General features: G+C 45.6%; 1 protein-coding gene across 1 annotated transcript; it reads right to left on the reverse strand.

Annotated features, from left to right (window-relative positions):
- Window positions 1-214: 214 nt before the first annotated feature.
- Window positions 215-13081, reverse strand: UROD (uroporphyrinogen decarboxylase). The gene is made up of 10 exons (XM_083742536.1): window positions 12951-13081; window positions 11614-11726; window positions 10965-11044; window positions 6469-6531; window positions 6189-6386; window positions 5124-5285; window positions 3842-3979; window positions 1652-1752; window positions 832-898; window positions 215-530 (listed from the first exon to the last, which is right to left on the reverse strand). The coding sequence occupies exons 1-10, from the start codon at window positions 12971-12973 to the stop codon at window positions 366-368; spliced, it is 1110 nt and encodes a 369-aa protein (XP_083598662.1). The 5' UTR covers window positions 12974-13081; the 3' UTR covers window positions 215-365.
- Window positions 13082-14031: the final 950 nt, after the last annotated feature.

Consider the following 14031-nt stretch of genomic DNA (forward strand, 5'->3'; position numbering starts at 1 on the left):
AGGACAGAGCATAAGAAAGGCCACACCTAGCCACTGGTTGGAAGGGGCAAGAAAAGGTCAATGAAAGGATCCACCCCTTTCTCAGATAAGCTTTGTAGTGTGTAGGGATAAAGCCAGGATCAAAAAGCATTGGGTGCTTCAGGAAATCCCCAAGACCATACATTCTCTCCCCCTCTACAACCCACCCACCACCCCAAGCATTGTGCCATTCTGAGTGGAAAGCATTTTAATAGTGCGCTATTACAAACCCACATCCTTGTTCTTTGTATCAGTCCTAGTGACTGGCTCTCCAGCACTCGCCAACATGATCCTCTCTTGCTGCAGTCTCTTTGATGCTTTGTCCATTTTCCATCCGGCTCAAGTCTTCAGGAACATTTCTTGAGATGGCGAGAGTGCCTATGTACAGCATCCACAAAGGCCCCCACGTGTTCCGGGCTCATGTCAGGATACAGGCCATGACCCAGGTTGGCAATGTAGTGCTTGGAGCCAAAGCCTTCCACCATCTTCTTCACCAGCTCCCCAATCTTCTCCTGACAATAGCGAAAAAGAATCAGCAGGGCAAGACAGTTGAAGCAACCAACCTGGGCTAACTTATAGTGTATTGGAAGAACGGGGGGGCGGGGCGTATTTGACAGACTCAGTGCAGACAGTCCTTACAACCATTGTTTGCTAACTAAGAGCATCCTGTGGCTTTGTGTGTTGGGTCCAACCTCGCCCATTACTGAATGTGTCCCCCCGCATCAACAGCTTCCCACTGAAGTAACTTGACCTTAGCCCTGAGAAATGTTCCCTGACATTTGTCTAGGGGGCTTGTGATACCTGCCTCTTTACCTTTGGTGCATAGAGGGCACATGGATCCAAATTCCCTTGTAAGGTAATGTCTTTCCCGATCCGCTGACTACAACAGAACAAAATAAAACATCAGTACCTGCTCTGGAGGTTGAGGGGGGGATACTTGTAAGCAGCAGAGCAAGATGTAGCTCCTCATCATCACAAGAATGTGATACACTTACAAAATCAGATGGTTTTAAAACAAGAAGAGCAATGGTTGGAAGCCGTAAGAGCTAATGATGGTTGCCTACATCTACTTGACACCTGTGTCCCAGGTGCCTCTTGGGTCTAATTCTGATGTATCTGGCTAGCCCTAGTTAGAAGGTTGTACCTAATTAAACTTATCCAGCTTGTACTTATGTTGCAAAGTCATAAAATATTGGAGTTGGAAGCCTCTAGCGAAGAAGAGCTCACTGCCCAGCTCTTCCCATTAGGACATTTCTAACAAGCCAAAATTCTGCTTCCTTGTGGTTTCCACCCATTCCTTCTAGCCCTGCTTCCTGAAACAGTAGAGTGAAATTTACTTTGTTCCACTGACCACATGAAACAATCAGCTCTCTGTTTCCCAACTGCTGCATGTGAGCAGGGTTTGGTTCTTCATAGTGGCAATCCAATGAAGGAGCTCCCTGCACCTATAAACTGCTGGCTCCTCTTATTTTCTATCCCCAGTCCATTCCACTTAGCCAGTAGTTGTTGTATCCACAATACTGTATGAAGGAAAAATTATGCGAAACGAAAGGATTCTAATATTGGGAAAAGCACTTTAGAAATCCTACCAACCCTCCTAACAGTCCCTACGGAAGGCCAGTCAATTTCTCACCGAGCAGCCTGGGGGGAGATGGTCCAGTCCAGGCCAATCACCTCGTAGCCACATTGTGCCAAATCCTCTAGGGCGTAATGCGCATCCTTGGCAAAGATTATCTGAGAGAGGAGACAAAACAACAGGACAATGTGGTGGGCAGGGCTGCGTGCTTGGCACCAAAGCAAGAATGGGGAACCTGTGGCCCTCCAGACGCAGTTTGGCCGCCTTTGCCATCATCCCTGGCTGGTACTAGTGCTCCTGCGAATTAGGAGTCCAGCAGAATCTGGAGGGCAACAGGTCTCCTCCATTGTAAGACATTCACATCCACAAACAAGCAGAGCTTCTCTTGATGCACGATGGGAAAGGGGGGAACAGGACAACGGAGAAGTTTCAATAGGTAAGCAGATCTTTGCAGGCAGGTCCTTGACCGCTCTGGCTTGCCCAGTTGGCATTGCTTCATTACTTGGCTGCCTTCTAGTGGTGAAACAGGACTACTACAACTTTGTACTTTGCTTTTATTTTAAAAGGGGGGGGGGTTCTCCTTAACACAGACACATCAGCCCCAAGCTAAAAGGAAAGACAGAAAACAGGGAATGGGGACAGGCAGCAGACAGCCTGAAATATCTTCCATCACCGCCCCTCCTGCCACCCCAGAATTGGCTTGGAATGCAGGTGATTTCGAGGGAGGTTGTGTGGGGCAGATTCCCTTCAAGCAGTCAACAGCTTGGTATATAATCTAGGAGCACAGGAAGTTCCTTCTGCAGATTCCTTCACTTCCGGTCAATACTGCTGTTCCTGCTATCTCACAGGAATTTGAGAAGTTGCCTCATGATACAGGTCAGACCTAGTTTGCACCATATTTCCTGACTGGCCACACCTCTCCAGGGTCTCAGATTTATTTATTTATTTCCTTCCTTCCTTCCTTCCTTCCTTCCTTCCTATTATTATTATTATACCTTGCCCATCTGGCTGAGTTGCCCCAACCACTCTGGATGACTTCCAACATAAAAACATAATAAAACCTTAAACCTTAAAAAGCTTCCTATACAGTACAGCAGAGCTTTCCAGACTTTTCATGTTGGTGACACGGTTTTTAGACAAGCATCATTTCGTGACACAGTAATTAAGCTTTACTAGCAAACTGGAGGTTAAACTAAACCCCTTTCCAGCCCTGGCAGGAGCGTGGGGAGTGTTCGCACGGCAAACTTACACACTGCAGCTGACACACTTAACGTGTCGCAACACAGTTTGGAAAGCTCTGCTATACAGGGCTGCTTTCAGATGTCTTCTAATGGTTATATAGCTACTCATCTCCTTGACATCTGATGGGAGGGCGTTCCACAGGATGGGCACAGCTACGGAGAAGGCCCTCTCTGCCTGGTTCCCTGTAACTTCACTTCTTGCAGTGATGGAACCACCAGAAGACCCTCTGTGCTGAATCTCAGTGTCCAGGCTGAACAATGGGGGTAAAGATGCTCCTTCAGGTATAGTGGGCAGAGGCTGTTTAGGACTTGGAAACCTGCTACCTTGTCCTTTCAATGGAAGATGCCAGGATTTGAACCTGGCACCTCCCATGTGCATATCCTGAGCTTTATCCCAGAGCTATACTCCTTACCAGTGCAGAGGTAGGGATGTCCCAGATTATCAACTGAGTGTGTTAAGGAGTAACCTCCAGCACATGGGTGTGTACAGTACTAGTAAATAGATACCAAAAGCCAAACTTCTCCAGGATTTAGGAAAGTTCATAGCCCACCTCAACCAATCAGTATGAGTTGGGGAAAACATTTTTTTTAAGGGGGGTAGAATTTTCCTGCTCCCCAATTCTTACAGTAGGAGCCTGACTTAAGAGAAGGATACCCAGTCCTGCTCTCACCTTATCCTCTGCTCTCTTTCTGACTCTACAAGAAGTTCCTTTCAGCCTTGTGGCACCATGGTCCTCTGCTTTTAATTGTGCACAAGGCACACTAGAGGAGATGCCCATACACACACCAGTATTGCCCATCTATATGTCTTCTGGAAGGCAGCTCCCAAAGGCCTTCTGTCCTACCCTCGGTATGGACAGATGAAGCGGCCTTCCATGGCTGCTGCTTCAATATCACTATGTGGTATCTGTTTTTAGGATGAACAGAAAATACCAACAGTCCTTCCAGCTCCAAGATCTGCTGATCCTAAGAATCCCGCAAGGAACCCAAGAAATCTGTCTCTTACCATGGGCACCAGAGGGAGGTCGTCCTCCCGTAGCTTGCTCTTCACTCGCTTGGCAATGCAACGGATGAAGGGGAGGGCAAACTCTGCAAACTGCTCTGGCCCCAGGTGTCCTGCGTGGGACTCAAAAAGCTGTAGAGCCTGTCAAGAGAGACAGCACCAAGGAATCAGCATCCCTCTTGACTGACATCTCTCCCTCTTAAGTGCAACTCTTCTACAAATATCAGAAACGACTGTTCCTTCCCCATAGCACACAAGTGGGGCTCCTCCACTCACCCACACCCCAAGGAAAGGTTGCCCTTGGCACCAAAAAGTTTGCCCATGCCTGCCACAGAACAATGCATTTTTCGCCTAATCCAATCTCTCCTGACACAAGGCAAGCGATTCCAGTAAACAATCTCGAATTCTTCAACTGGAACCAATGCTATAATTAAACTGCCTTAGGCTGCCATCCTAAACCCCCTATTTGGAAGTAAATCACACGGGGGCGGAAGAATGCCAGTGGGGCTTAGTTCTGAGTACATATGAATAAGATCAGAGTGTTAATTTACAGTCCTTATTCTCAACACCATCATCTAAAAGGGTGTGCTCTAGGAGGTTGTCACAAGCTAAGGAAATCAGCTGGAAGGCTACTTCTTCTCATGTTCCAGCCATAAGTTATGTGAATGTGTGGAGGAGGTAGGAATCGCACCAGCTGACTCCACCTCCCATGCATTCCACATAAGGCAAGAGGGAGCATCTGGTGCACAGTGCTTGTCCCCATGACTGGGAACCCTGCCATGCTTCCCAATCACACGCATAGCCCATTGTCACCTTAGTGCTGAATGAATAAAACCAGGGAGGGCTGCAGCCAGCTGGCATGATCTTGGGGAGGAGGAGAAGTTTGCTGTGATATGCAGAGTGCCATCAGGCAGCAATTTTGGCAAAGGAGGAAAGCTGTTTCCTTTTCCTTTATTTGCAACCATGAGGGTTAAAAGCCTATTCCTAAAAACAAAGTGATTGGATTCTGTAATAAAAGGTTACATGATAAGATTATGATTAGCAGCATGGCACTACTGATTTCTTGCCGGCACCCTTTACCTTCCTAAAGTAAGCTTTCTTTCCAGATCCCATTTGTCTTAAGGGTCGTGGCTGTAGAAGACGAAGGGTATCTCAAAAGTGCCTTGGAAAATGAGTGGCAAATTTGTCCAACTTACAGCTATGCCTGAAAGCTTGTGGGCAGGAGCTGCCCAGGAGTCTACAGCTCTTCTCAAGCAGGATGATGCCACTTTCTTCTTCCACTCACCTGAGCGCCTGCAGCCACCTGCCCCACCAGGTAATCCACAATTACATCAGTCAATAACGTGAGTAGACGGTGACTGGCCTCAGGGTGCCGGTAGAGCCAGGCCTTGGCTTTGGCCATTGTGTTGGAGCCGCCACCTTCAATCATATAGGACATCAGTGTCCACTAGGAAGCAGGCAACAAGCAGAAAGTGAAAGCAGGCATGAATTCAAAAGCACTTGTTCCAATGCCTCACCATGCCCAAGCCAGCTTCTGTAAGGCAAGTGGTTCTTCCAGAAACTGTGAGGCAGCTCTGTTCTTCTTATTATTTTATTTACTATTATCATTTATTGAATTTACATACTGGCCTTCACCTGCGTATCTCAGGGCGGTTCACAACATATTGGGTTACTTGTTCAGTTCAGAACCAGGCCTTAACCCCTCTGGGTTCCTAAAAACCAGAAGCTGTCTTTGCCTTAATTGATATCATTCACTTCTAAAGATGTCATGCACTGCCTCTCCTGCCCCAAAACTTACATGCCCAAGCTTGGGTGCTTCCACTCTTAAGTTGACTTTTGGCCAACTGTAATCAGTCAATTGCATGACAATTTTTAATGTTCACCTAAATGAAATGCAAGACACTTATTTTAAGCAATATCTTAAGGAGATACTTGGCACACCCTTTCCAGTGTGTCTTCCCTGCTCAGCAGAGAATGCTGGAAAGGAAGGCACAGAAAAGCCGCCTCTCTCAGCCACCTGCCACCCATCAGTTAGTTCCACAAATATCATCCTATGAAGTCAATGTTTGAGCAGCAGCAAGCTATGGCAGGGAGTCGGGGACCCAACAGCCTTACTAGGAGAGAGCATGAACTACGGCAGCCTGTAAGTGACACCCCCCATGACACTCTCTCCTCCACAGAGGTTGTCAAATGCTGCAGCTACAAATCCACGGTACCCAGAATCCACCTGGCCTCATGCAGCGGCACAGATGCTCAGCACACCCCACCTTTTCCCAGAGCCAACCAGCATTTTTAGGGAATGACACACAGTTTCTTTGGGAGACGCCCATTTCCGAAGAACTGTACTTACCGGGGCGCCAGAGAAGCCGATCAAGGGCACCTTCCCTTCCAATTTGTGCCGGGTCAACGTGATGGCCTGGAAGACGTAGCCAAGCTCTGCTGCCACATCCACTTTCTGGCGGAGTTTCAGCAGGTCCTCAACATCCTTCAGTGGCTCAGGGAAGGTGGGCCCCTTGCCAGGCACCATCACCACCTCCATGCCTAGCGCCTAGGAAAGCAGCAGGATGTTAAGGAATTTCTTTCTATAAGTGGTACAGCCACCACCCCTCCCCACATCCAGCATCTCTTACCTGGGGCACCACCAAGATGTCTGAGAAGATGATGGCAGCATCGAGAGGAAAGCGCCGTAGAGGCTGAAAGGAAGAAGAACACACAGACCTTGTAGAGGGTGCTCTGCCCCGTTTTTAAGCTAGAAATTACACGTGTGTAGAAAAGAGAACCACCCTCTCATAGGAGAAAGGAAATATTTGAAAATATAAGCGCAGTAAGCCTGAAAACTCAGAAGGGGGAAGAGGGCAAGATTTCTGCTGAAGCCCAAAAGCTAGTGCACTATATATTTTTTTAAATAAATATTTTTTATTAGATTTTCCATTAAAAGAAACATTTTTACAAAATTATACATCCATTTTTAACTTTTTTTTAAATAATTTTTTTATTAAATTTTCTTTTACAAATTAGTCAACACAACCATATTCACAAATTTCCAATTTTTGAACTTCCACCAGCTCCTCCATCAATCATCCATATTTTCTATTTGTTACGCAATTTCAATATATTATATTGCCAGTTAGTAATATCCTTTCGTCTCTCTTTCTTTTTACAATACACCTTTAACGTCACAAAGCCTCTTTAAAACCGACTAGCGTTGTCTGTTCATCACATATATTTTCCAGATAATTCGTAAACTTTCCCCAGTCCTCAATGAACTTGTGATCCTTTTGATATCTAATTTTCCGAGTCATTTTATCCAATTCTGCATAATCCATAAGTTTCGTTCTCCACTCTTCCATAGTCGGTAGTTCCTCTTGTTTCCATTTTTGGGCCATTAATATTCTTGCCGCTGTTACTGCATATTGAAAGAGTTTGTAATCACTTCTATTAATCTCTCTTCCTGTTATTCCTAACTTAAACCCTTTTTTCCAGAACTTCCCTCAGCTTGTCTGATAATTTTCCATTTATTTTTTTATCCTCGTCTCACATTTCCCAATATTATATTGCACTCAAATACTCTTAATCACATCATATTTTTTAAACAATATTTCTAACAGTAGTTTCACAGAGCTTCTTGAAAGCCAACGAACGTTATTTGCTCATCACAGAAAAATTTGATATACTCTGTAAATTTCTTCCAGTCCTTGGAGAATCTCTGGTCACGTTTTGCTGGCACAGAAATGGAAACAGGAAGAGATGCCCACGAAAGAAGAATGGAGGATGAAACTGATGGAATACGCAGAAATGGACAGATTGACGGGGAGAATTAGGAACCAACGTGACCAGAGACCAGAAAAGCTAGTGCACTATAGACTAGCGTATGAACACCAGAACATAGGATGCTGCTTTAGGATGCTGAATCAGAACAAAGGATACTGAATCAGACCACTAGTCCATCTAGCTCAGTGCTATCTATACTAACTGGAAACTCTTCTCCAGGGGGCAGGTAGGAGTCCAGTCCTACCTGGAGATGTTGGGGATTGAACCTGAGACCTTCTGTGTGCAAGGAACGTGCTCTAACCATGTGCTACAGCCCCTCCTTCACAAAAGAGAATGGCAGGCAGTGGTGTTGCAGACATTCCAATAGGCAGCCCGAACCCTGCAGCCTAGATTTTCAGCAGACAATGATACAGTCCTGCCTGTGTACTGCACAAGATTATCTTCCCGCCGCCTGGCCTTCTTGGCCCTTTGAGCCCACATCTCCCCTGATTTACCACCACTATACTCTTACCAAAATATTCAGATTCAGACAGTGAGGAAGTATCACTTCCTGTAAAGGTAAAGTGGGTGTGCTGTATGTGGAGCAAGCATGGGACATGGGGAAAGGCATAAATAGGTTCCCGTATGCTGGAGGGTATGCAGGAACCCATTCTTGTCTTTCCCAGAGTCCATTTTAAGTACAGATATGTAGGAAAACTGCACTGATACACAGGCTACACCAATACGCAGGACGATGTTGGTTTGTGGAGCGTCTCTCTACACTCACCCACCCCAAAAAGGGCAGACAGTGGCTATGCATAGAAAACAGAACTTGCTTGCCGCTTGCTTCCCATCAGGATAGACAAGGCTTAAGGCAGGATATTGGGGAGGGGGGGGAGGGCTTTGGAGCTCAAAGAATGTGTTCTCAGTCCACAATTCCCACAGTTTTTGGAAATTCTATTACAATGTTTTTAAAAGAAAAGGAGTCTAGTATTCAAAATTGCAAAAATAAAGCAGCTGTGATTAAAAAAAAATGGCAGGAAAAGACTACAAAGATAATAAGAACCAAAATGATAATCTGTTCAAGTTGACTCAAAAGCTAAAACAGTCCAAAACAGAATGAGATTAGAATGTGTAGAAAAAGAGAAAGTGTGTGTGTGTAAGAGAGAGAGAGAGAGAGAGAGAGAGAGAGACCAAGAGAGTTAAGAACATTTAAAAAAAATACAGTAATGTTTACAGGTGTGCTGTCAGAGGGACAATGAACACTGAAAAATATATTGACAGGCAAAACAGAAGGAAGCACTGCATAAATGCAGTCTTTTTATTTATTTATTTTTTTAAAAAAAAGAGGTGGAAGAATTCCTCAAGCAGTCAGCTGCGCATAGAATTTTGGGGTTTCTTTTACAACTGAATAAAAAGGAACAAATGTTATGCCATTAATAACATTTTTGAAGAGAAAAACAGTGCTGTGCGGAGGGGTGTGTTAATGAATGTTACTAAAATAGACTTAATAGAAATGTTTGTAATGATGTTGCGAAAAAGAACATGGGGGGGGGGGGAGGGAAATCAGAGACCCATGAAAGTGCCAAAAGCAGAAAAAAGGGAGGAGGTCCAAGAAGTAGACACATTATAAAAGAACAAAGGGAAAGCATGCTGCACAGATGTATGTTATTTGAGAAGGAAATGGGTCTTAGAAAACAATTGTGCATCATCTGTCTTTCAGGACATAGCTGGAGCGTACGACGTGCCTTTGTGCATTTGAAAGCACACCGAGTCCGATCAAATGCTTCCATTTTGAATTAGGCAATCTGATGCACATGTATCAATAGTCCACTCCTAGGCATTCAAAACAGTGTGTATGGTGGGGGCCTTACATGTTAGCCCCCACTCCAACCTCCCTATCCCCATGTGGAAGCTTCAGATCTTTGGAAGCTGAGCATGAAGATCTAAGGGAATTCTACCAAGACTTTCTGAAGTACAGTGGTATCTTGGTTCTCAAACTTAATCTGTTCCGGAAGTCCATTTGACTCCCAAAACCATTCGAAAACCAAGGCACGGCTTCTGATTGGCTACAGGAGCTTCCTGCACTCAAGCGGAAGCCGCGGAAGCCATGTCCAACGTTCAGCTTCTGAAAAACTTACTTCTGGGTTTGCAGTGATCAGGAGCCAATTTGTTCGACAACTAAGCCATTTGGGAACCAAGGTACCATTGCATGTTTTAGCTAGTGAGCCCTTTCTTTCGTATTTGTTTTTAAAAGATTTATATTGCATTGAAAGAAACACAAAAATGCATTTATCAAAATTAAAATGTTTTGTTAGTAATTTTACATTTGTGGCAATAACTTATTACTTATGTACCTATCTTTCATATTTTATCACAATCCCTCTTTCATATTTCAGGCACATTTTCATTTGTGCCTGCTGGAGTCAACACATTTATCGTGAAATGGGGTGGAATTCAGCTAAGCTGTTGCATGAGTAAAATGAGCACTTTCCTTCCCCTGCTCCCCTCAAAACCTGCTCTGGAAAATTGGGGAAACAGTCCAGATCAGGTTTAGAGGGCATGTGGACGGGAGCTAGAGGGAAGTCCCATTGTGCAAGCAGACCTTGTTCCACTTGTGAACAGCCTACTTCTCACTATGTTGAATTCCACCCATGGACACTATTGTTTTTATATTCAAGGAACAGTGTAGAACAACATACCAAATTATTTCCTGAAGAATGCTTAGATACATCTAATGAAGAAGTCTACAATGCTTTTAAAAACTGGGGTGGTGGTGTTTTTTTAGCCTGAAAGCCACATTCCCTCCAGGGGGTTGTTCCAGGAGTCACAAGGCAGAGGCAAAGTGGGCAAAGCAACAAATGTAAGTTTTCCCTTTGCACAATGAGCTAGTTTCTACACACCTCCACCCAGGCAAGCAAGAAGCATTATCAGAGCTCATGACACATTCCAGCCAGACAAAAAGAAGGGTGTGAAGCAGATACAGTCCCAGGGGACAGATAAGGCCACATTTGGTCCCTGGATCTGAGTTCTCCACCCCTGACCTAAATATATAAGTTGCCCATGCAAGTGAATAGCAAATGCAGCAAGGAGGACATTAAAACCCAAGTCAATAACTGCTATTTAGTTTTGCTATTTAGATGGAAGAGACAAATGAAATTGGTTAGGGAAAGGCAGATGAGATGGTGAGTCTGGGGAGCCTCTTGTAAAACTATGCTGGTGACCATCTTTTGGGAGCAAATGTCACAGTTTATACTCTGGGGTATATTCAGCTCCTGCCACAGTCTGCAGAACAGGAATAACCCTCAATTGTGAATGGGGCAGGGAGAGAGAAATCTCCCTCCTGGAACACTTGCAGAATAAGTTCACAACACACCTGCAGAGTCAGTTCACAACACTTCTCTGGTGATCGACAGGTAGCAAAGAAATCCTGAGCTGCTCGCGTCTCTCGAAACTCTGCAAAAAAAGAAAAAGAAAAAAAGAAAATGGAGTAGCAGAGAGATGCCTCTCAAAAGGAATGCAACTTAACCTAGAGGAGAGATGTGGGGAACCTAGGAGCTTCCAGATGTTGTTGGACTCCAATTTCCATAATGCCTGACCATTGACCATTCAGGGTGGTACTGATGGGAGTCAGATTCCAGCAACATCTGGAGGGCCATAGATTCCCTCTATCTGTGGACTACAGGAACCCGTCCTCAGAAATGGGTAAAGGCTAATTATGTCAATCACAGAGGTGTTGCAAGGAAAATAATCCAGGCACAGGACACTATCTGTCAATGCTTTTCAGAGCTGAAGTTTCTCCCAGATCCATTTTGTGGGCAGATACTAATAGGTGGATTCTTGCTTTCAGAATCCCCCAAAGGCTCTGGTCTTGAGAACTTCTTTCCCTCTCCCTCCTACTCATTTTTAGGTAATCATACTCCTCTCTCAGAACTCAGGGCCAACCGGCAGGCCATCCCAGCCCCAAGGACAAGAATACAAGATCCAAACATCTTTGTCCCAAACACCTCAGTCACTTCACTTACCTGGGAGGTACCTTCCTGCTTGCCTCATGCACCAAACAGGGGTGTATTCTGTCTCTTCTCCATGTGCTGCTCGGAGGAAGGTATCATTCTTCAGTTCAGGGAATTCTGTGAGACTTATCAGGGAACAGAAAACAGCCACTCATCCAAAGGCCTGGGTGAAGAGGTGTGTTTGACCATTTATCAAAAACTATCCAATATAATGTGACTCCCAGGTGAAAGAAGATTCTCCCCCTCCTCCCCCTTTCAAATATTAAACTGACGACCAGGGAAGGTAATAAGTGACACTCACTAACTAAAACTTGGAAAAAATATTTACAGACCATTTCCTCTCTCACTACCACGTTGCTGTATTCTTTGCTGCAAGAGGGATGCAGTCTGTTTTACTTTCTCAAACAAACTACTGCATTACAATCTGAAGGAAACCAGAGGGGAAAAGACACACAAACACCAGTCCAGTCCATGGAACTATCATGGATTAAATTATCAGTGCCAGACAGGAACAGTTATTCCCCTCTTAGCTAGTTACAACTACAGGTTCTACATTCTATATTTATATTGGTCCCTTGGGGGACTATTTCTAATTTTATTTTACAGACATGCTGTGGACCACCTGAGTGAAGTTGACAGACCACAGTTTGGGAACCCTTGCTTCACACTGTGTCATTTGGATCAGAGCTAGATTTGGGCTTAGCCCTTGCAGTGTGTTCAAAAGCCTGGTTTGCCATGGCCACATGTGCAAGCACAACTGTATGTATATTACAGTACTTCAGAAGCAGAGTCCATCAAGCCCACTGGGGCCTACGTACTTTCACGCTAGCCACAATGAGAGTAATACCATCGTAGAAGCTGAAGTAGAGCAACCCAGGTGAAAGAAAGAATCTCACTGCAGCAAGCAATGTCTGCTTACAGCACGCAGAATCATCTCAAATGCGGGCCGGAAGGGGGAAAGAGAAAAAGGAGTATCTCCTTTTTTCTCATACTCTGCGTCTTAATGTCTAATGGATAAAAGCAGTGCAAGGCAAGGTGGAAACGCTTCTTAACCCAAACTTTGCCTACTGGTGCTCAGCGGAACCGACATTCGGCGCAAAGCAAACAACTCGGCACCGTGTCAGCCCTGCCTGCACCGGCAACACGAGCTCAACCCCAAGTACTGCACGGGTGGACCTGCATGTCAGAAAGGGCGTCAGCGGCTGAGGTGCTGCTTCCCTGCAGCAGCTGAAGACCCAGCAGCCTGGCCAAGGGAACAAGCGGCAAATGTTACTCATCCCCTGCGCGGAACCCTATCCCACCCCACGAACCCGCGACCGCACAATGCCTGCCCTCTCGCTTCCACTCACACGACCGGCCCGTTTTTCTCCATCCCGCCCGCGCTGCTGCGATCGCCCTACTCCCGAGACCTGGCGGGGAGAACAACACGCCTCTTCCTCCCCACTTCCGGGTTCCTTCCCCAGCTTCCCCGATTGGTGGCCTGTGGGATCCACCCACGGCTCCCGCTGGGCGTGGCCGGGGCAGGACCGGCATTACCGTAATGTGCGCTGTAGCACGTCTCCCCGAAAAGTTAAGAAGGGCCGCCGCTTGTCTGGGGCGGTGGAGAGAGGGCAGAACCAGCACCGCGGAGCAGGGCTCGTAGACGCCCAAGTGGTGGGGCAGCAAAAACCCCTCTGGTCTATTTTGAGCATAGACATCCAACAAGTAACTGGCATTAGAATTCCTAATTAAATTAAATACAGTACAGAGAGAATTGCAACAACCCATATAGTTAATGGGCGCTAGGCAAGTGTACCAAACCCTTGGGTCAAGGCAGCTATTGTACATGCAGAAATGAATTAAAAAACAGAAATATGCATTCAGTTTCCCCACAACTCCACTGCCCTCATGTAGCCCCCGTATTCACAGCCAAGGGGAATGATTAGGAAGCTGGGTTAGTACATCTGCTACTAGTTCTACATCCATAAAATATGTGGTATTTTCCTGTCCTAACCGATAAATGCCACTCCCTGTGCTTGGCTGATAAAAACTTTGGACCATCTCCTCCTCCGATACATTGTGCTCTTTGCTTGGTGATAAAAATTACCCTAACCACAGCACCACATGGGACCAATAGATAAAAATGTGGGAAGGTGTTGCCAAAGGCTGCTTTGTCTGTGCCTGATTTCTCATATTACTGGAGAATCCACAGCTCAGTCATGATATATATACACCAACAGCAAACACAATTCTCAGAGATCCAGTCCTTATGTAACCAAAGGTGCAACATACGTATATGTGCAAGAAAGAAGTATTAGCAGGCTCGGGGAGACCTGGCAGAAGTACAAGCAAAAACCTCCACAGCAAAACTTGTCATCAGGCCAAGCAGAAGTTTCCAGAAGCCACTTGGCTTCTTAATCCCATGCGGTTTGTGCATTTGTGTTCACAGAT

This window comes from Podarcis gaigeae (genome assembly GCF_964106915.1).
Source record: "Podarcis gaigeae genome assembly, chromosome: 6".
NCBI lineage: Eukaryota > Metazoa > Chordata > Lepidosauria > Squamata > Lacertidae > Podarcis > Podarcis gaigeae.